The sequence below is a fragment of the Hipposideros armiger genome, unplaced genomic scaffold (genome assembly GCF_001890085.2).
Source record: "Hipposideros armiger isolate ML-2016 unplaced genomic scaffold, ASM189008v1 scaffold_32, whole genome shotgun sequence".
Classification (NCBI taxonomy): Eukaryota; Metazoa; Chordata; class Mammalia; order Chiroptera; family Hipposideridae; genus Hipposideros; species Hipposideros armiger.
The window spans coordinates 1630506-1653502 of NW_017731382.1; the positions used below are offsets into that span (position 1 = coordinate 1630506).

General features: G+C 53.3%; 1 protein-coding gene across 1 annotated transcript in view; it reads right to left on the reverse strand.

Annotated features, from left to right (window-relative positions):
- Positions 1-22997, reverse strand: part of CDH4 (cadherin 4) — a 465478-nt gene that overhangs the window by 92489 nt on the left and 349992 nt on the right. Inside the window, exon 5 of the mRNA XM_019637155.1 lies at positions 18287-18460. Coding sequence (XP_019492700.1) covers positions 18287-18460 — 174 coding nt within the window. The remainder of the gene's footprint in view (positions 1-18286; positions 18461-22997) is intronic.

Here is a 22997-nt window from a genome sequence, read left to right on the forward strand (position 1 = left end):
AGGCGAATGAAAAATCTCATTTGGGAACCAAACCTCAATTGAAAGACCACCTGCTCCTGGAATTAGGGAACTTTAAACTTTGAAATAACCAGCCCAGGGAAGTGGATGTGGACAGACTCTGTGGCTGCGAGTCTCCGTGGCCCCGTCAATTGCTGGCGTGGATGAGCCGCCACGAGTGTGCCAAGCACAAGTGGGATCCTTGCTGATGCAAAAGCATCCAGTGGCTGGAGCCGGTCCGGGCCACCCAGAGGGGACCCACAGCCCTGCATAAACACAGGGACAAGGCAGATGCTGTCAGACGGGCGCTTCATTGAAGAGAAGGGGTGACTCAGTCGCAGGTGGCTAGGCTAGTTAGTGGGTGGAGATGGCGTGTGTGGGGGCGACGGAGGTGGGAGGTGGAGAGAGAAGGTTCCCTGGTGGGTCAGGTTCTGGCAGTGACGTCACAAACACGGACCCTTTCCTTCCCAGCTGCCCACACGTGAGAAAAGACCGACGACAAACAGAGGACGTCGAGGGGACACCTCTGGCTGGAATTAGTCTGAATGTCATGGCAACAGGGGAGGGGCACCTGCCTTCAGAGGGCCTCACGCCGGACAAGGGCAGCTCGTGGTGTCCACTGTCCCTCGGGGGGCTCAAGGACCCCAGAGCCAAGGGCGGTTAGAAATGAGTTAGGAGGGGCTGGGTGGTCCCCACGGGCCAGGCAGGACGAGCGTCCGGCATTGCTCTCATTCAGAGGTGCCAGACCAGCCCCAAGAGCTAACAGCGACTGCCCAAGGTGGGGTCCTGTGTTACAGGGGACACGGGCACAGGGAAGCCAGGCTCCCAGCCCAGAGCCCAGAGATACAACCAGAAGTGCCAGAGCTGGATCCGATCTCTGAGGGTGACCCCAGAGTCCCCACCGTCCCAACGGGGGCTTTGTGCCCTCAGGCCTGGCTGACCCCAAAAGAGCGTTTGCATGGGGTCAGGACCCAGGCCGGATGCTCTGGACCAGGCCACGCGGCAGCAGAACCTGACCTCCTGGTCAAGCCGTGGTCGCCCGCGTAACAGCTCAGTGTCCTGCGAAGTGCAGGGCGCTCACACGAGAGGGGTCTTTTCAGGACTCTCCTTCCCACCTGGTAGAAAAATGTCCCTGGGCCACTGCTGCTCCCTCCACGAGTGACCCCACCCCTGGTGGCTCAAGACCACCCAGAAAAGCCTCTTGTATCCGCCGTGGTCCCGACCACCCTCTCGGGCACCGGTGCCGTGTAGCGTTCCAGGAGGCACGGTGCTCTCGGGCGGGGCGTGCTGCGGCGTCCGCGTTACTCACGGGGTCAGGATCCTGGGCGCGCTCAGGCCTCAGGCCTGGGGCCGAGCCAACAAGCACACCTGCACAGACCCCAGCACTGTTTCCTGGGACCCCCACGCGAGTGTCCATATGCCGCCCCCTCTCTGCAACCCACAAAGGGCCACACACCCAACTGCACAGTCGCCAGCGGTGAGGTGGGCCGGAGGGTACGCTCTGGGAGGCAGAATCCTATGGGCCTGCAGAGTTGGACTCAAATGTGTACAGCCCACTTCAATTCTCCCTTTCATGGGAATGCTTAAAATAATCCTCACATTCTGAAACACATTTAACCTCCCCGCCCCCTGGGGTGTAACAGTCGGGTGTCAATAAACCCCACACTTAACACCAGCCAGACGCATGGACCTGCCTCTGCAGAGTTCCCGATTTGTAGCTATTTAAATGTAATTTCCTGATAGAAGTAATAAGACAGTTATTTAGTTTATTTAAGCTATTCAAATATTATCTGATTATTTAGAAACATTTACTGGGGCTAATTGTAAGTAACAGTTGATCAGAAATGTAGCAGCTATAAAATTAATCCTCAGTAACCACAGCTCTGACAAGGAGCTGGTATGTATTTAACATACATTAAAAGCCTTTTAAATTTGCATTAAGAGGGCTAAGAGATTAGTGAGATCTCAGGGGAGCTTTGATTTCCATGAAGTAGCTGTCACCCCTGGGCTTCTGTCAAATGACACAGGGTCAGCAGGGCTAGGTTTTTTTTTTTTAATTGAAGTTTATTGGGGTGACAATGGTCAGCAAAGTTACACAGGTTTCAGGTGTACAATTCTGTAATCCGTCATCTATACATCACATTGTGTGCTCACCACCCAGTCTGTTCTCCTTCCGTCACCATCTATTTGACCCCTTTTACCCTCATCTACCACCCCCTCCCCCTTACCCTCTGGTAACCACCAAACTATTGTCTGTGTCTATGAGTTTTTGTTTGTTTGTCTTGTTCCTTTGTTGTGGTATATATATACACAACGGAATACCACTCTGCCCTAAGAAAAGATGAAATAGTGCCATTTGCGACAACATGGATGGATCTTGAAATCGTTATGCTAAGCGAAATAAGTCAGGCAGAAAGAGTAGAGAATCATATGATTTCACTGACGTGTGGGGTATAAAACTGAAAGCAGGGCTACTTTTTATTGGCTCCCAGCTTTTCAAGGAAGCACGGACATCAGTCAGTGGCCGGCAGAGCGGGGCCACTGATGGTGGGTGTGGACATGATGAGGACCTCGGCCCATCCCCTGACCCTGTTCCTTGCCCGTCAGGACAAACACGACACAGATGTGCCCCGCACAGCCCAGCTCTTGGCTGCCAGGTGTAGTCGGCTAAGCTGCTCCTGGCTGCTGGCTCGGGAGCAGCTCTGCTTGAGCTCACATCCCGCAGGGGACATTTACTAACCATTCCTCCTGGGTGGACAGAGTGACAAAGGACGTGCCTGGCCAGGGCTGTCCTGAGAATCGGCATGGCAGCCCTGGCCTGGGCTGGCTTGGAAAAAACTGCTGGGGCCACTGGGGTGGCTGCTCAGAGAGAGTGGGACGAGACGCGATGGTCACTGTGGGCCCCATTGTCCCCGTCCAGCCTCCCAGCCGGGTGTGCCACCTCTGTCCGGGTGGGTGGGGACACAGACCCAGGGCAGGCAGGTGGCTGCCGCACCGGGTCCCAGGGTCGCCCACCCCAGGGCTGTGCTTTTCCCGTTAGGTTTTCTTTAGCAAACAGGACAGCAAACACCACCCCAGTGTGGGCCTCTGAAGCCACACCCTCCACCGGAGGCTTGTTAACGACGGGGGTTCCCTCACCCCACCTGGACCCTCTCATAGAACCTGGGTTCCGAGAGGCTGGGCGGGCATTTTTATCAAGCCCCCAGGGTTAGGGGTGCGTATGTGTTTCACACAATCATAGCTTCACGTAAGCCAGAGCTCGCTTGGTTTTAAAACATGGGCTGTGGAGATAGAGCGCTTGGCCGTTAAGACAAATGTCAGCCTTTTCACTGTGCTGGTTTGGCCTCTTTCCTGGTCATCTCCTGCCTGGGGCTCTGCCACGTTCTATAGGACGAACGGAATGACAGATGTGAACCCTTCTAGTGGGCGATGCCATCAGAGTCCCTTCAATACACAGCAGAGAGGGTCCCCTGTGGCTCCTGCACTGACTGGCCTCCTGGCCGCCAGGTCACTGCTATGGCTGAGCCCCTCTGGCCACTGGCCTGGGGCCTCCCTTCTTCCGCGTAGCCAGGAGGGGACATTGCACGGAATTGCTGAGCTGAGCACCATATGCCGTTCTCACGGCGAGGCAGAGCAGGCGCGCGGCTTGTCACCGTCGGGAAAGCGGTGTGAAACTTACATACTTTCTCAATGAAGTGGAGGATTTCCCACTTCAGCATCAGGCCCTGCAACGCGCTCTGCTCGGCAGTTCTATTTTCCCGTCCTCCTCTCATTCTCACGCCCTGGTTTTAGCCGAGGCCCCCTGAGCGGCCCAGAGACCCAGCGTGGCGGCTAAAGTGGCGTTCTCAAGGCTGACTCCATTGGGCTTGACCGCCTGGAGGAGTAACGGATCCACCCACCCTCCCTCTGGTCCTGCCTTCCCCAGCAGGAAGTCTGCAGGGCCAGCAAGACAGCGAGTGTCGGGTAGTTGTGTGGGCCACCAGGTGGGCCTGCTCCACTGGCCAGGGGAGAGTGGCTTTGAGCTCTGGGGGCGGGGGCAGGCGGGCATCCTGCTCTGCTGCCTTCTGGCTGTGTGTCCTTGGACAAATCACTCAACCTCTCTGAGCCTCAGTCCCTGCCTGTGGTAGTAAAACAGTTTTCTCCTTACTGTGCAGGCTGAGCACTGTACTGTAAACAGTGTCTCCTGGGGCGAAGTGGAAATCCAGGTGTGTATGCATGTGTGCGTGTGTGTATGCATGTGTATGTGTGTGTGTGTGTATGTGTGTGCATGTGTACATGCGCACACAGCACAACTGGGCTTTGCTGGACATGGGAAGGCCTGAGCTTGGCGTCTGGAGAAGCAGATGGGGGCCATGCTCAGTAGAGTTGGTGGTGTCCCATCCTGGGGGCGTCACCATTCATGCCAACCAGCCAGGTCCACTTTGGGCCTTTTGCCTGGAGGGATGGGCGGGGTCCCAGGCGCTAGATCATATCAGGCTGATGGTCACTGGGGTGACAGGACATGCCCAGGACACTTCTTTGTCACTCCTTGGGAGCTGGGAAAAACCAACTAATAAAACGAGGTAGCCCCCAGGGGCTCCGTGCTCCAGGCGCCGAGTGTGGCCCTGAGCTATGATGTGACAGGGGAGTCCATCACCCAGTTGGGTTTCCTGGGGGCCATAGCTGCCCAGTCAGAGCCTTGGGGCCTCCTGGACCGAGGGGGTGTCTGGAGGCAGCTCGTGATACCAGAGTCCGAGGGGTCAGTGGTCTGGGTCTGTCTGAATTCGCTTCCTCATGGGCTGAGGCCAGGCTGGGTGCTCAGAGCTGGGCTGGACATTGTTATGAGAGCAGAGGCCTCGGCGACCTCTGTTCCCGCCAGCCCAGTCGGTACAGCAGGGCCCGGGAATCTGCATGTTCACACACTCACCGGGCTGAAAATCCAGGAACCAGCCTGAGTCTCCCTCCCCTCCTCCTCCCACTCGTTGAACAAGTCCGGGTCCTGTCGACTCCCTTTCAGACCACCTGGGCCCTCCCACCACGCCACTGCTCACCTGGCGCCTCTCCTGTCCTGCCCAGGCCCACCTCACCGCTCCCCGGGGCGGACTCCCTCCTTCCCAGCACTCCGGGGTAGCTCTTGTCCGTAAACGTCCACCTCCCACACTGCAGCTAACGGCATCTTCAGACAACAAACCAGATGGCGTTCTTCAAGGCTTCTCGGCACATGTAGGCCGCCCCTGGGCCTCCTACCTGGTCTGGAGGTCCTGTGGGAGCTGGCGCCTGCCCTCTTCTCGGGTCTGCTCTCCCACCACCTCTCCTTGCTCGTCACATTCTGGTCACACAAACCTTTCCACTCCCGGGGTGTGCAGAGCTCATTCCTGCCCCAGGGCCTTTGCACTTGCTCTGCCTGACCTTTGCACAGCTCGCTCCTTGTCTTACAGGAGCTCAGCAGGCTCCCCAACACACCCCATCGAGAGCCCCTGCTCTCCACCCCCCACCTGCCCGTCCCTGCCCGTCTCACCCCTGGGTGGATTTCCTCTGTGGTTCCTTTTCCGTCCTGACAATTTCTTCTCTTGTCTGTCTCCACCCCACTGTGTAAGCTCTCAAGGACAGGACGGGACCACGACGATGTGGCCACCACTGAACTTTGGTGCTGGCCGCAGAGCCAGTGCTTAATGAATACCTCTTCAGTGACCAGGTAGGTCACTGTTTTCTTCTGGCCTAAGATGGACTTTCCTCTAAAAATCTAAAATTCCCTCTAAGGAGAAATCTGGGCGAACAAATACTTCTTTTGTTATCAGGCCACATTTTTGTTGCTGTTGATGATTTAGGAAAACAATCAAGAAGTGCTTGTTCTCTGGTCCCAGGATCCTCCTTGGGGGTCAAGCAGCATTGTCAAGTGCTCAAAGTTACGCCAAATGGAATGGCTTCTCTCCCAATCCCCCAAAAGAACTGTCCACCACTGTCAAAAACTTATTACTTTTATCCTCAGTTGGGAGTTTACAAATGTTGAAAGGATTTTAAGGATGGCAACTAATGATGCAGCATTTTGTGCCTGTTAATTCGTTCTTTATCTCAAAGGCCTTAAACGTTTAGAAAAAGGAGCAGGTGTGTTGCTGTGGTTGTGTAGGGTTTTGATTTAGAGTCCTGCAGCCGCCAGGAGCAGCAAGGGTGCCGAGAGGGTGAGCAGACCCGAATGGCCAAACAGATGGATGGACAGATGGATGGGTGAACAAGTGGATAGATGGATGAGCAGATGGATGGACAGACAGACTGATGAATGCATGGATAGATGGGTGGGTGAGTGGGTGCGTAGATGCATAGATAAATGGATGGATGGATAAAAAATTGGTGGCTGGAAGGATGGATGGAAAGATGATGGATGGATGGATGGATGGATGGATGGAAGGATGGGTGGATGACTGAGTGGGTAGAAGGATGAGTAAATGGATGGGTGGACAGAAGGACGGACATTGGCCTAAAGAATTATGGGTGTACTATCCACCCCCTACCATTCTTTACCAGCCAATTTTGGAATGAACATTGTGAATTTGTGTCAGCCCTGTCCAAATCTACATGTGACATCTGCAACCTAGGTCACCTTTGGATTCTATGATTTTTAATAGGGAGCCTAAACCTTGATCTGGCCAGTTATTTCCTAAGAGAGCGCCCAGGCCTTCCCAAACTGGCCACAGAGGACGGCCACACCGCCTCTCCCTCCTGCACCAGGTGTGCCTCCCAGAGGTGGCAGGCGTTGAAAAGGCTGTGCGCCTAGCCCCTGCCCGGCTCCAGCGTGTCTCTGCTCCCTGGGCTCGGCGATTATGTACCACTGGACCAAGGAACCTCAGAGCCCACCAGGATGGGTAGGGTGGCTTCCGTGAAAATGGGACACACTGGCTGGTCCTCTCTGCCCTGCTCTGATGAGTGTAGACCGTTCCTGAAGCCGTGAGCGCAGGGAAGCGCCCCTGGTCTGTCCTTGCGATGCACACAGGCAGAGCTGGGCTGCAGGCGGCCAGGCTGCCGGCCCCTCTGTCCTGGGCCTGGAGGCCCTGCCTTCTCTGAGATGCTGCTGAGTTGTCTGCTTAATTTTGCTTTTTAACAGACACTAAGGCTCCATGGCTTTCCTTGTTTTTATTGCCTCACATTTTCGGAAAATGAAATCAGCTTCTCAACTTAAATAAACATTACAGCTCACGAAGCCCCAAAGCCCCAATCAGGCGCGTAACTCAATTGCAAAGCAGCCTGACGGGCGGAACGACTGCAGGCAGGAGCAAGTGCGTCTCAGGCCGTCTCGGGGTCTGATTAGATCCAGGGCCATCAGAACGCCGAGCCCTTTCCTGACGGTGGGCAGAGAGGTCCCTCAGCCAGGCCAGAGAGGCCGAGGCCTGGCCACTAGCAGACGGGACTTTCAGCCAGAAGCAAACAAAGCACAGAGCCATGGGCCACAAGCCGGCCGTCAACAGGGTCTCTTTCTGGGGCATCATTTTCAAGAGTAACTTTGAGGACAGAAGCCTGACTGCTCCAGCATCGCTGGGGTGCCCGAAACCACTGCCTGTTTCCCGTGGTCTTCAGTAGCTCAGGGGCAGTCTGACTTCCCAAACAGTCCCCCCGACACCGTCCTTTCTCACTGGCTTAGCTTTTGAGCTTGTGTCTCCTGACCTTGTCTGAACGAGTGGAAGTCGGCATGTGAGCTGAAGGCTTTGTGGAGGCAGACGCTCCCCCTAGCTCTCTAGCATTCTGAAGAAGGCGTCTTCAAAACGAAATGTCTGCGGTTTGGAAGAAATTAACAGGAAATGCCAAATATCATCAGGAACACAACCGGGTTTCCTGCAGGGTCGCAGTCACAGCAATAAACTGCCTGGCTGGGTGTCTCGTCACCATCCCAGGAAGGCAGGTGGCCTGTAGGTTTCTCCTCCTCGGCTCGAGGCAGCACTCGCTGGGGGCACATGGGCACCTGGGACCTGGGAGACGAACCCTGGGAAACGTGTTTACGTGCAGCCATGTTCCTCTGCTGTGAATTCCCTCCCAAGCCTGGAGGAATCTTTGAAGAACGTGCGTTGTGGTTCTCCCACCTCAGTCCCTGCAAAGGCCCTGTTTTCTGTTGGCCACGCTGCCCCCAGAGTCGCCATGCTCTGCAGGGCTTCTCATGTCACACACATGCACAGCCAATCAGTAGCTCCATGGCCTTCAGAGACAGCAGAATGCTCTCGGCGCCCCCGCCCCATCCCAGGTGCAGGCCGCAACTTCACCTTCAAGGCGTCACCTTGCTGCCCCCAAGCTGCCCGTGTGGAGCTGCTGTACAGAGCGGAGGTGACCCTATCCCACCAAGAAAGCCTGCAGGGAACTAGGGCTGGTCCGCCCTCTGCACGTCCCACCTAGAAGCAGAGACCCACAGGGACCCTCCAAAGCCACAGTCTCCTCATTTGAAGCCTACACCACGTGCGCCTGGTGCTGCTGGCTGGCCTCAGCTCCCTGCACAGTATTCCCTGTGACGGGTGCTAACCCCCACACCATGTGACCTACGTGGGCCAGTGACGTGGTGTGCTGGGGACGTCACTTCCTGGTGGAAGCACTAATGGACGGTGCACACCTCCCCTGCACGCTGCCCGCTGCCCTGGAGATGGGGAGCATGTGTTGAAATGGAGGTGCTGGGAGGTGGAAGCTGCCTGGACCACGGGGCTGTGCCTGAAGGGAAGAGGAAGGGGACCCCACTAGCTCCCTGTGCAGCAAGACGCAGGTTTGGGGGGCGTCCTTCCCCCTGCTGACACACCGGCTGTAAACGGCCCACCGCTTCCTGAGAAGCTGGAGTCAGACCCCAGCGCCCTAAGAAGGCGCTCACGGTCCACGGCCCCCGCCCACCTCTGCCTACTCGGCCTGCGTGACACCGTGTGCCCGCCGGCACGTCTTCTTCCCCAGGAGCGAGCTGGAAAGCCACATAAATCTACATCTCATACATTTCTTGGTCTACACACGGGGAATGAAGTCACATTTCCTAAGAACTCTGTGTGGGTCCAACTACCGCATCTGTAGCGGGCCGGGTCTGGGCCGCGGCTTGCCCTGCACAGCCTGGCCTGGGGCTGGCTCAGAGGGCGTCGGGCGGGGACACTCACTAACGTGCAACCTGGGGGCACAGGAAGTGGTTTTCCTGGTAACGTCCAAATCAACTTGAAATCCTTAGACTCGACTTAGGGGTGAAAGAAGCGGAACTAGGACCTGCCGGCAGGGGACGGGCCTCGCCCTCACAGCCACCTCCTCCCATGATTACTGGGCTCTGCTCCTCAAGGTCCAGACTACTCCCGGCCCTGATCAGCCTGACCTGCACCCTCGGCTGGACGGTGAGGGTCAACGGGACCCTCGGCTTGTGTCCGTGATGGCGGACGACGTCTGGTCTGCAGACGCGAAGCTGTGGCTGCCGCGGAGGCCGACCGGTGCGGAATCAGAGCCCAGGGCGAGGCAGCCAACTTCAGCAGGTGCTCGGAGCTCTCGTCCCAAACACCCACCCACCTGGGGCGCCGTGGCGGTTCAAGGACCAAATTAAATCTCTGAATATTAAATTAATGGTGGAAATCTAAAATGTTAATATATTCTAATTGAATATTCCCCAAGAAATTATCTGAGCCTTTGCAGCATTTTGACTTTCCTTTCATTTCTTTGGGAACTTTCAGCTGCGTAAATAGAGCCATTAAGGCAATTCAAGAAAGGGAGTACTTTCTGCTCAGATGAGGGAATGGTAAATCAAAGGGCCCGCACGTTTCTTTCACACGATTGATTAAATCACAGAGCCTGAGGCGGTGGAATCGTCCAACGGCTGCCTTCCTGGTGTGCCTCTGGCTTTAGTGAGGGCGATACAAATTCCCTATCGGTCCCAACATGACCTGTGATCACAGGAACGATGACAGCTGTGCACAAGATCCCAAATGATGCCTGTGTGTTGGGGCTGTGCTGTCAGAACCCACAGCGGGATGGGCAGTGCCTGACCCTCCCCCAGAGCCGGGAAGTGGGCGACCCCGCATCGCAGGTGGGGCAAGTGAACGTATCACCTGTCTCACAGTGGAAGGGGTCATGTGGTTCCCATAAAAACGTTACTCCAGATAATTAAGAGCTTCCTCACGGAGGGATGCTTTCTTTTGCGGATGAGCTGATGACCCTGGGGAACCTCTTCCTCAGCCATTCCTGGAGCGGCTCCTTCCAGCCCAGTGACCATTAAAACAGCAGGCTCTACAGTGAAGCCAGAGGTGACACGTCCACGAGCTCTGCAGATCCACATGTGGGGGAGAAAACCCCAATACAGCAACCTCCTGGGGGACTCCTGCGCTCTTCTCCCCGAGGCTTTCAGTCGGACGTCCTTTTAGGGAAGGACATCTGCTTCTTCATGACTCACCCACCAGCACGTCTGGCTTTCAAGGTCACCAGAGAGGTCAGCACTGCAGCATCTGAAGCCTCTGCCTCCGAGAAAGCAGCTGCGCCCGCTCCGAGCCTCCTCCCAGCTGCCCCCTTGAAAGGGAGGTACCCTGCACCTGGGGGAGGGCCCCGTGCACCTGGCTGAGGTGCACAGTCGGAGAAGCCTCAGCTATACTGCGCAGTGTTCATCAGACAATCCCATCCGACAGGCGAACAGTCCGGGTGGGCCACAATCCCGTCTCCTTTCCAAGCAGGCCCTGCTCTTGTCATACTTATTATATCTACATAAATTACAAGCCTTACAACGTAGTGTTACATTTTTGCTTTAAATAGCCACCTGTATTGTAATAAGTTAAGGGAAGAATACAATGTTTTATATTCACCCACAAGTATATCTTTTCCTGCTCTCTCCAGTCCTCCCTGCAGATCTGAACTGCCAACTGGTGCCGTTTCTTTCCAGCCTAAAGAACTCCCTTTACCACTTCCTGAGGGGCTGCTGGCAGTGAATTCTCTCAGTTTGCTCAGAAATGTCTTCATTTCACCTTCAGCTCTGAAGGACTATTTTTTTCTGGATATAGCACTCCAGGCTGATAGCTTCCTTTCATTTAGCAATTGGAAAAGGTCATTCCGCTGCCCAGCAGCCTCCACTATTTCTAAAGAGTAGCCGGCCCTCATTCTCACTGATGTCCTCTGGATGGAACGCACCTTTCCCTCTGCTTTCAAGGTTTTCTCTCCGTTTTTTGAGTTTCAACAGTTTGACTATGATTAAGGTATGGCTTTCTTTGTATTTATCCTACTTGGGGTTCACTGAATTTCTTGAACCTGTAAGTTTGTTTCTCTACCAAATGCGAGGAAATTTCAACCATTGTTTCTACCTGGTCATCTCTCTCCTCTCCGTCTGGGACTCCAGCTACACGTTAGGCCACGTGACCTTGTCCCATGAGCTTGTCCGTGCTTTACTCCTCTCCCCTGCTGTTCTTCAGGTTGGATCCTTTTTTAGTGATTTTTCTTCAAATGCACTGACCCTTTCTTCTGTCTTCTACAACCCACTTATAAACTTACGCAATGAGCTTTTCATTACAGATATTATATTTTTCAGTGTTATCATTTCCATTTGGTTATATTTTTAGGGTTTCTATTTCCTGCTATGTATTCATTCATTCTAACTATGTTTTCCTTTAAGTCCTTGAGCAAAGTTTTATAAGAGGTATTTTAAAGGCCTTGCTGATAATTCCAATATCTGGGTAGCCTCAGGGTTAGAGTCTGTGGGCAGTGGTTTTTTTTTTTTTCCCTCTCAATTATGGGTTACTTCTTTTTTTTGGCATGTCTAGTAATTTTTGATTGTATACTGGTCATTGTGGATGATACACTGTAGAGACTCTGGTTCTGTTAGCTTCCTCTGAAGGATGTTGATTTCTGACCCAGCAGGGAGCTGACTGGGCTGGACTGAAATAAAAAGCTGTTCCCCGTGTGGTAGGCAGCAGCTGAAATCTCTCTCAGCTCTTTCAATCTTCTGGCTGCTGATTTTCACTGGGTTTTTGGGGTCTCCCTTGTGCATGTACAGTTCGAGGGACAGCCAAGGAGCTGGGCAGAGTTTACAAGCAGATTTGGGAGTCTCTATTTATGACCACATGTTTTATAAGATTTATCCTTTCACATTCCAGCTGCTTTGTCAGTTCTAAACCCCATCTTCCAACTCTGACCAGAAAGACTGTTTTCTGCATGAGATCTAGCCACGCTTTGATGCAAGGACAAGGTGTGCTCTCAGAGGGAAAGCCACATAAACACAGATCTCACCCAGTGCGGTTTCCTTTCCAAGGGTGGAGTCCCCAACAGTTTCTGCCTGCGACTGATCACGCTCAAGTAACTGCAAAGAATTTTAAACACATTTTCCCCCAGAGTTTACAGTCACTATTTTAGGAGTGTCAGTCTGATATACACTACTCCTCCACTACCAGAGAACCTCTGATTTCATTATTTTCAAGTATTGCATAGCTAACCTAACATTCTTCATAATGATTAGGAAGGCCTGCCTAGTAGAGGTGGGTATGGGGCTGTATCATGCATTCATTTAATGAGTACTCTGTCCCCACTGTTGTGTTTGATAGGTGGACCGGGAGATAGACCAAGAATCACTCACAAAACAGCGTCAAAAACTCACCACAACGGCAGGCAACGGGCATGCCATGCGCCCCGTGGGAGGGCCTCTGTGAGTCCTGAGAAGTGGGGCATTCTCAGAGGAGGTAGGAAGCAGCCAGGCTGGGTGGTGCCAGGACTGCAGGGAGAGCTTGCACACAGGACTACAGGTAACCACGCGTGTGATAAGTCTGGAAGCTGCAAGTAGCCCTGTGTGGCTGGAGCTTGGTGTGCCAAGGGGCAGAGTCAGATCATGGGGTCTTGAGTGACATGCTAGGAGTTAGATTTTCTCTTGGGGACAATAGAGAAACAATGGAAGGGGGGCAACACACAGACATTGTGCTTTGACAGGTCACCTTGCTTCCATGAGACGGTGAATAATGACCGTGTCGGTCATTCATACATGAATGGATACTTCCAGAGAACCAGAAATAAGTTCTTAGGTGGACCCAATAATAATTATACTGCTCAGGCACCAGAAAGCACTCTGTAGGATCACACTGAGTTAAACTTCAGCCAGCTCCGTCACATGTATGCCTATATCTGATGAGCATTTGTGGAAAGTCTACCCTGGGCCAGATATGGGGTGACTCCCCGTGTCATAATGCAGACCCCAGCCTGGGGCATGTCTCATCGCTCAGTGAGCTCCCTAAGACACAGCCTTCCTCTCTGTTCACAAAGAAGGTCGATAAATACTGGTGGTTGGACATGAAGCAGTGTGCACAAAATGGGAACCACGTTTCTCGAGGAAATGTGAAGCAAGCCTTTGATTTCAGTTTCAGCTCATGTGGGTCATTAGGTGTGAGGAGCTGCGCTCTGTGAGCTCCCTACTCTAGAAGTAGAAACGTCTCCTGCTTGTCTTCTCCACGCGGCCACTTTTATGCTAAGCAATTGTGCGATGGCTTCCTTGCGGAGCCTGATATTCAGAGCTCATTTTCCAGGTCTTGCTCTTGAGTGGGGCCCTGAGGATGGCTTTGCGTGACTTCTTGTCTGTTAAAATATCTGCTTCCGAAACAAAAGGACCTGTTTCCCAGCAGTGCTCGCTTCTTCCTCATCATCTGGAGCCAATTCCCACAACTGCCCTAGACAGCCTCTCCAGTTAACAAATTCTGAATTTTTATTAGACTCAGCAAAGAAATGCACTCTCTTTTCAAAAGTTTGATTTTATCCTCACTCGGAGTCTTGTCAAAGTCAAACCTAACCCGCCTGTGAGTGCAGCAAGTGGCTTTTCAAAATCCTGCATTCACCTACACATGAAGGAATCCTAATGATAGTGAAGGCACCAAATTGTGGGTGACAAGCTGGGAGCTGACTGCCTGGGGGCTCTTGAGGCCACAAAAGGACTCATGTCCTTCTGCCTCTGAATCTCTAATGCCGGCGTTGTGCTTGGCAGCCACCAATGACCCCAAACTGCCCCGTCCAGAGTTCAGTGCTGGATTTGGGGAGCAGGGGAGGTCCTGCTAACCTTTACCGGGTGCCCGCCCTGCCACTTCCCATAGTTGCTCTGGAAGGAAGAGCCTCTATCCAGCTCCCTAGGGGCTGAGCTCAACTGCGACTGTTTTGTCCTCCGCTGTGAGAAGGGACATCCTGGAACTTCTGGGTGGGACCGCCATGGCAGGCTGCCTCTGCTTACCCGCCACTCAATTTAGACCATGGTGCGACTGCGGTGGGCGCAGCCCACGGAGTGCTTCCAGGCTTCGCCACGGACACTCACGGCCCCCGCAGCCCAGCCGCGTGCAGCCACCATGCCCCACGTGAGGACCTCTCTGCACAGGAGGCTGGGAGCCTCCCGGCACGGAGCGCCAGTGCTTCTCAGGAGGCGCGATGTTCCTCCCAGGAAAACGCCTGCAATCAACAGCGGTTTTTTTGGGAAGAACATTCTGCCTGCTCCTCTCCTCCCATTTTCCATTTAACTTGTTTTATCAGAATGAAATGCCTTAATGAGCAGAGCGCTGCAGCTGATCCCAGCTGAACCTCCGAGTGCTCTGTGCTCAGCTTCCTGCGCCCCATCAAGCTGTATTCACTCTCGCTGTGATTTGGGCTCCTTTCAGAAGCAGCCCCCCCAGATCACTGACAGGAAACTCATCAACTCCCTGGAGACAGAAACGGAGGCGGAAAAGCACCCCAAACCCTGTCTGTGCTGGACAAGAATTTAATGGGGGAGGGGAGGCATGCAGAAAGTGAGCTATGAGTGTGTGAGCGTGTGTGTGTGTGTGTGAGTGTGTGAAGTGGGATGGTGTGTGTGTGCGCACACATGTGTGTTTCTGGGCTGAGTTCTTCCATAATGACTTGGAGTCCATTTGGAAGAGACACATCATTTATAGAAACCGTAACAGAGGTTCCATTTTCCATTGGCCGAAGAGGTAGCTCCCCATGAGAATTCAGCCGGGCTTGGACGCCCATCTCATTCATTCATTCATTCATTCATTCATTCATTCATTCATTCATTCAACAAAGATAGTGCCTACTGTGTGTCAGGGCTGCTTACACACTAGAGAAACAGGCAGGGCCTCTGATTCAGGAGACACGCTCTTAGACGAGTAAGTAACAACATGAAATAGGACAGTACTAAGTGCTATGGCGAAAGTTAATCAGGGCAGTGAGGTAAAGGGAGGCCAGGCTTGGGGGAGGCTGGTGAGTTAGGTCTGGCTGCTCGCCTCGGCCACCTGCGGGCCCTGGGCTCCTTGGCACAGCTGGGTCATCAGAGAGGAGAGGACACACACTATTGTCATCTGGAGAAACCTGCCATGGCAGAGACCAGCTGTTCACACACATTTCCTTTCCTCCTCGGCAGAGCTGGTCTACGTTTCCCAGTGTCCCTTGCAATCAGGCGTGGCCACACGGCTGATGCATGCCAAGTCCACCTAGTCATCCTGGGGTCCTCATTCTGGGCCTGAGTGACTCCCCCAGGTGACCTTCACAGGAGCAAGAAACAAGCCTCTGTTTTGTGAGGTTTCTGACATTTTGGGGATGCTCATGATAGCAGTCAGCCAACCGTGACCTATACCCCACCCTTCTTCGCTCACAGCCTGTTCCAGCCTGGGGGTGGCCCCCCTATAGGGCTGCTGGGCACGTCAGGGTGTCCCAGGCGCAGGGGACAAATTCGCTCCAAGCCACAGCAACACTGCAGACGAGAACACAGAAGGTGCCGCGTTGCCCCTTAGAGCATCTGAGCTGCCGTGATGGCCCCCAGCACCACAGAGCTTGCAGCTTTTCTCAGCTGACACCTAACATCACATCCCCATTGCCTTTCCACAGCTCTAGTTTAGAAATGTCAGGGACCATCTCCAGGAACCTGCTGCCTGCTCCTTTCTCAGCCAGATCCTGCAAGGTTTGTGCTAACTGGGCAAATGTCCCTGTTCGGTAGCTGTTCAAGTTGGAAAACGCAGCATTTCCCCAATGACACACAGATGTCACTGTGACGTCACGAGAAGAAATGTCCCATCAACATGCCCATGGGGCCCGTTAGGAGACCCAAGCCTGCCAGTCTGGGAGGACTCAGTTCTTCCGTTAGCCCGTTGCCGGCCCCCACTTCTCAGGCCGAGACCTCCGGAGGTCAGTCAGGCAGACGTACAGAAGTACATTCTCCCCGCACTGTCCAGCAGAAGACGGATGCAGCAGGACCGACGATCCCAGCAGATCCTGGGCATCCTAGCAGGACCAGGGCTCTGCCCATGCTGGCCTGTCTCTACCTGGTACCTATTACGGGCCTGTGTACAGACAGGCACAGACAAGAAAGCTCCGTGTCTTTGGATCCTTAACCTGAGAAACTCTGAAAGCCAGGACAAAGGAGCTCTCCAGCAGGGCTCAGATGCTTGCCCAATGTCATGTGCGTATTCTCTGGTGCGTTAGTACACAGAGCCCTCAGCGTTCATTACAAACTCACTCACTCACTCACTATAACGTCCCTGCTGTGGCCCATGGGCCAAATCCGGCCCACAGCCTGTGTTCATCAATAAAGTTTTATTGGAACACAGCCACACCTGTTAGTTTACACATTGCCTGTGGCAGCTCTCACAGTCCAAAGGCCACAGAGGCCGATCAGCCTGCAAAGCCTAAAATATTTACTATCTGGCTCTTTACAGAAAAAGTTTGCCCACCCACGTTAGATCAACAGTTTTCTACTAGAGGTGATTTTTGGGTAGTACAAACACAAGGCTTTAAATAAAACGGAATCACACAATGAAAAACTCACTCCCTTTCCACTGGCGTTCAATCCTGATGACATATGGCATTCAGGAGGAGGCCTCTGGTCCTGGTGTATCTTTACGACACTCCAAGGTCGACTCCTCCTCCCAAACAAGTGGAGGCAGCCGTCGGGCTGTGAGTGTGGACGGCGAAGCACCCAGGCAGTAAGTATAGGTCTGTTTTCTCTGCTGTGTGCTTGTTTCATAGTCAACCTCTATTGTAACAAACAATGCCAGCTTTCCAGCTGTGATCTAACACAACGTCTCCTTGTAGGATAACTAAACGACACGCAATAGTTGGATATGACGAGCGCATGGAAGGTGTGAACGCAGGGGGGCCACAGAGCGGTTATCAGCCCCCTCCCCGGGCTCGGTAGTGGAGGTTGGCGGACGGGCCCGGAAGATGGGAGTCCGGGGAAATGACGCCCAGGTTGGGGTTTCGATCCTTGAGGGTTTCCTTCGCTCAAGTCCTTACCTCCATTCCGCAGTGAAAACTCCAACCCAATCTGGTCCAAAGGCTGGTGACAGCTTCAGAAATCCCGGCTCCCCATCTTGGGAGGGGGCTGAGGTTGGGGGGCCGGCTTTATGAGCTGGAAAAGCTCTCCTGCAGGTCACATGACTACCACACCCACCTTCCGACACCAGCTTTGTAGGTATTTTTCCCACACAGAGCCATTTTCTGTGACACCAACTGGTGTCCTGCAGTTTACTCAATTCTGACACCATCTACTCAGAGACAGCGTGGGTCCCAAGGTAACGGGCTTGGTCCCACACGACCGCCCCCACTCCAGACACCAGTCCCAAGTCCAGACTGTCACCTCAGCTTCTGGCCTATTGGCTACAAATCACAGGTTCCCCTGGCCCGTTCCGTGCTTCCGATTAATGTGCTAGAGCAGCTGACAGGTTATTCACCAGATTTTCAGTTTATTATAAAGGCCTTACAGGAACAGCCAGGGGGGAGACATGTGTAGGGCCAGGTATGAGGACAGACGGGCACGAAGCTTCCATGCCTTCTCCGGGACGCCATCTCCCCCACCTCCACGTGTTCATTACCCCGGAAGCTCTCCAAACTGCGTCTTTTTGGGTTTTATAGAGGCCTCATTACATCGGCGCGACTGATTACATCATTGGCTGTCCGACAAAGCTGCCCACCTGGCATCACAGTCCCAGTCACCAAGGTCATCACCAGAGACATGGCACCATGCCACCGCTCAGTAGCTCAGTCATAATTGGGAAGAAGTGTGAACTATCAGGCCAAAGACAGGTGTCAGAGGTCAAAGGCCCCGCCTCACCTCCTTCCACTCTTGAGAGCACTTGACAGTAACCAAGAGAGAGAGGACCCAACTCAAGCAGCTGGTCCGCCGTGGATGACGCGATCGCCTGAATCTCCTCTGCTCTGTAATTCTATGTCACACTTATCTTGCTACTGGAAAGGCGAAACCCCAACCTCCTTAGACATCAAATGCTGACCGCCCCCGACCCCGTTCCAGGGACAAGCCCATCAGGCCTGATTTGCAAGGTCCCCAGAGAGGCTGGGGCTGCAGCCGAGACCTCCCCCATCCCCCACCGCAGGCCGGGGCTGCACTTACCCTCACGAGCTGCTGTGGGAAGGGCCCACGTGAATTTTCTGGCACGTTGATGGGTGGGATGACCCAGTCCCGTTTCTGTCGCCTCAACCCATTGGCGTGCTGATGCTGGGGCCACGGCAGCAGGGTGTCGTTGAGCGGTCCAGCGGGGTCGGGGGCTGCAGCCTTCTTCCCTTTCTGCACCGTCAGGGGTGGGGGGTGGGTGGGGGGAGAAGAGACACAGAGCCTGGTTAAGTTCTGCCCAGTGGAAAAGGCGTCTGTTCAGCAAATCTGTACTTCTCCAGATCGACAGAAAGATTGGACGAAGTTGGGAAAACGGGCCAAGAGTTAGGAGGAGAACTATCAGGCAAGGCCCTCATCGGTTACAGAATTAAATGGGTTGAAATAAACCATAAAAAAGAGGAAAATATAGTTGGCTATTTAACCAATTGAGTGGGTCACAGCTTTTAAATCCCCCTCAAGTGGAAAAAAATCACAAAAGGGAAAGATGAGGACATTTTAATTTAAAACTCATGTTTATATAAAACATATCCTAAAAGCAACCGACGAATTTGGAACCCTTGATTTACAGCAAATCGGACAAAGGGTTAACAGTGTTACTATATAAAGAGTTCTTACAAATCAACAAAAAAATTTGAATCTATTTTATAACACGAAAAAGACATGAATAGATAACTAACAGCAAAATAAATATAAAGGATCAATGAACTTATACAAATGCTGGTGTTTTCAGTAATCAAATAATGCAAATTAAAGTAATATATCCTCTTTGCCTACCAAAGTGACACGATGAGCCAAAGTGACCCCTCAGCACTGAGGAGTGTGTTGTGACTTCGTCACTAGAGGGTGATGGTTGAGGACATGGGGCTTGGCGTGAAGCAGACCTTATATTTCCGCGCATCCAAAGATTTATGTGACATGGGGCCAGCCCCTTAATGTCTCCAAACTCCAGACACTCCTTTTACAAAACGGGAGGGTGATGATAGTGCTGAACTCAGAAGGTTGCCATGGGAATTAAACTGTTCAGAGCCCCTGCCTGGTGGTGAGGCAGGGGACTGATGGTGGCTGTGCTGACCTGATGGGGTCACCCCTGCTGGGCGCTGACCACAGCCCGCCTGCCATCTGTCTGCCAGGGACTGTCAAGAGCCTCAGGTAACTTCACAGCCAGAAATCTGTCCCAGAGCAAGTATATGTGGACAAAATTTCCATATTAAGATGCTCACTGCAGGTGGTTTTATAATAATTTACACACACACACACACACACACACACACACACATATATATATATATATATATACTAAAAATACCAGAAAAACCATCTCTAATGTCTGATAGTAAACAGGAGTTACACGCATTATGCCACGTGACATTACATAGTCACTAAAAGTTACTCTTTGAAAACTCTGACGTGAAGAAATGTCCATAAAATAATAGTATGTGGAGAACTGGCACCAAAGTACGTACATATGCAGCATGAGTTCGATTTTTTTCTATCTTTTTTTTAAAGGATAGAGAAAAGGCTGGAAGGAAATACATCAAAACGTCAACTCTGGTTTTCTCTGTCACCAGCGGCTTTCATGCTGTTTTGTTTTACTTTATCCCTTTTATCTGTCTCTGTAGCTGAATGTCATCATGTGCACAACTTTCCATAATTAAAAGCCAGCAGAACTTCATGTACACACATGACATCCACGCATGTGTCACCTCGTGTCTATTTTCGAGGCGCCCGCATGGCGTGCCTCGGCGACGTGTTCACAGTCGATGCCGTTTCCCACCGAGGCTTGGAGCCTAAAGCATATGCGAGGTGACATGGAAGACCTTGGACCAGGACAGTCCAAAGCAGGGAGGACAAAGCTGGCTGGAGGCACCTGGCCACTCGTGGCCGAGTCCCCACCCTCCAGCTGCGCTCCAGGCCCCTCAGGGACCCCGCTGGTCGTAGCATCCTTGCCCTCTGTGGACAAAGAATCTTGCCCAGTCCCTTTTTCCAAAAAGCTGCATAGCAGAAAGTTAACACATGTACACAAAACTGCGTAATTGATGCAATAAAGAGTCTTATATCCATCCCGAACGCCCAAACGTATAGCTCCATCAATGGAAAAACCCGTCTGGACACGCCACACTCCACTGAGAGGCCCCTCTGGAACTGTCCCCATCAGGGTCCCAGCTGTCTCATCGTGCTGAGCTCCTGTATTCAAGAGTTTGCAATTAAAACCCAAAGGCTTTCCTAGGTCACTCCCACCCTTCCTCACAAAGGAGCCATGCAAGGTGGGTATTTCCCCAGTGGCCTTTTTCTATGGAAATAGGACATTACACAGCTTCTCTCTTCAAGTCAAACTGATAGGTGTTGCCTGTGACTGGCCCTCAGTCTCTCATGGTGACACAGGGTGGGGACATCTCTGGGTTCCTTACGAGCGTCACAGGGCTGTGTTTGGGACAGTCCTGGGTACACGTTGTCCCTACAGCTGAGCAAGACAGCTGCTTCCCACGCCCACAGGGGTGTCTCTGCCCAAATCCTCACCATCACCAACTCAGCAGGGGGCGTCATCACCCACACTTTACTGGGAAGGCAACAGGGGACCTCAGAGAGGCTGAGTCACTTCTGAAGGTCACACAGCTCGTTAGGCAGAGACAGGATTTGAATGCTGGAGTCCAAACCAAGGCCAGCGCAGCTGGTGGAGTGCCACCCCCCGTTCTGGGGTCTCTGCCTGTGAGGTCACATTCCCTTCACTGGTCCTCATGTTAGGTGGGCTGGGCAGAAGTCAACATTCCCCTCTAGGAGGTGGGGGTGCTGCCAGCACGCAGGGTGTCGTGACAAGCCTCACAGGTGAGGGAGAGCTCTGAGTTCCCACAGTGTTGGCTCCAGGGAGCTGGTTAGAAATGCAAAGTCCAGGGCCAGCTGGGATTTCCTACCTCTGAGGCGGCGGGGGACGTGCACAGTCTGCATATCAGGGGCCCTCCAGGTGACTGATGTGCACCACAAACTCACAAGTTTGCCGGGGCTGCCCCACCACAGGTGACAAGGTTCACCTGTCCCCAGGTAGCGGCCTCTGGAGAAGGGACCTGGTTAGGTTGTTCTTGAGCATGTCTGCTTAGGGCAGCCAGACAGACTTGGCCAAACAAACCTCACATGATACGACACGGGAGCCCCGGCCACACACACAGCCTCTGGGAGGGGGTGCTGGCCATCCGCTGGGCTCCGTCTCCCTGCCTCACGGGTGGTGAGGCTTGGGGACCAGCGGAAGCTCACCAGAGCCCTCTGAATTCCAGACTCAGAATTTTAAAGGTTTTCATACAGCCATTAAAAAAAAAATACCAAAAACCCAAACTCCCTGCTTTATCTTCATTTGCTTAGGATGAGCTCGCATGGCGTTAATTTCCCTAGTGTTGTTTAAATAAATTGCCCATATTTGCTACTATTTTAAAGCTGTGAGACAAACGTAATAACAAAATCTGGTGAAAATCAATGCCAGGCCTACAGAGGCTCCAGCCGGGAGGGCGTACCCACTTCCCTGGGGGAGAAACGTCACGGTGCCTGGCGGTTGCCCCAGTGGAGCGACACGCTGTGAGCATGCGCGACCCAGGCCCATCCCGAGAGCGGTGTGCAAACACTGACGCACAGTTATGCCAATCCTACGCAACGCCCCAAGTCCCTCCCATAGCATTTCCCAACAGATGACACTGAGGTTTTCCACGCGTCCTGGTTCTGTGTTTCTGATGACTGAGTGCTGGATGCAGCCTCTATGCGATGGTCACTGAAAATTATATGTGCGCATGTAACATGCAGGTGTACAAGGCACATACATATGTGCACACACATGTAGATGCACACACGTGCATATGTAGTTACACACATGTGCACGTGTACAAGTATGTGTTGATGTATTATACACACATGCATACATGTGTGTGTGTGTGTGTGTGTGTGTGTGCACGTGCATGACATACCATGGTTTTCTCAAAACCAGCTGGCAGCACACTAGGCTAGCCTCACGCCATCACTGAGGCTTTACAGAGAGTTTAATCCAAGCTAGGGGGCCTTGTGACTGGTGGGGAGGTCCCGGTTGCTGAGCTGGCTGCTGGGTCCCACCAACCTTGTACTGCAGATGTGAAGAATGAAGGGCAGTGAGGACACACCTGGCCTAGCTGTCCTTTTACTGGACATCTAAGATGTGGTTACACGGTCACTTCCGGAACTACGGACACTTTGCAGGATCCCGCCACGAGAATGTTGCACAGAGCGCCCAGCCTCAGCACGGCCAGACCTGGGCTCGGTCCCCCTATGCGTCCCCCACCTTGTGTTTGGGGCCCAGGGCTGGCCCTTGTCCTCACAGAGCCGGCCTGCATACTGGGCTGTGCCCCGTTCTGACCCCCGAACAGTCTGCCGGGCTCGCTTGTCCTCCCAATGCCCCTAGAGTCCACCCAGGCTCGGAGCATTTCCCACCTTGCAGCACCCTCCCCACTGGGCTCCCTTCCACTTCTGTCTCCCCGGAACCCTGTGCCTGCGGCAGCCGGAGAGAGCTCCCCAAAGTGCTGCCTCTGACCTCACGTCCCAGAAGGGGTCAGCTCCAGCCCTCTCTGAACAGCCTGTGAGCTGGTCCCTGCTCTAGGGTGGCTGGGGCCGTGTCTCCGAGGTACAGACCATGCAGAGGCCAGACTTGCACTTGCAAAGCCCTAAATCTCTCTGCTTCTTAATCAGCTTTTATTTACAAAGC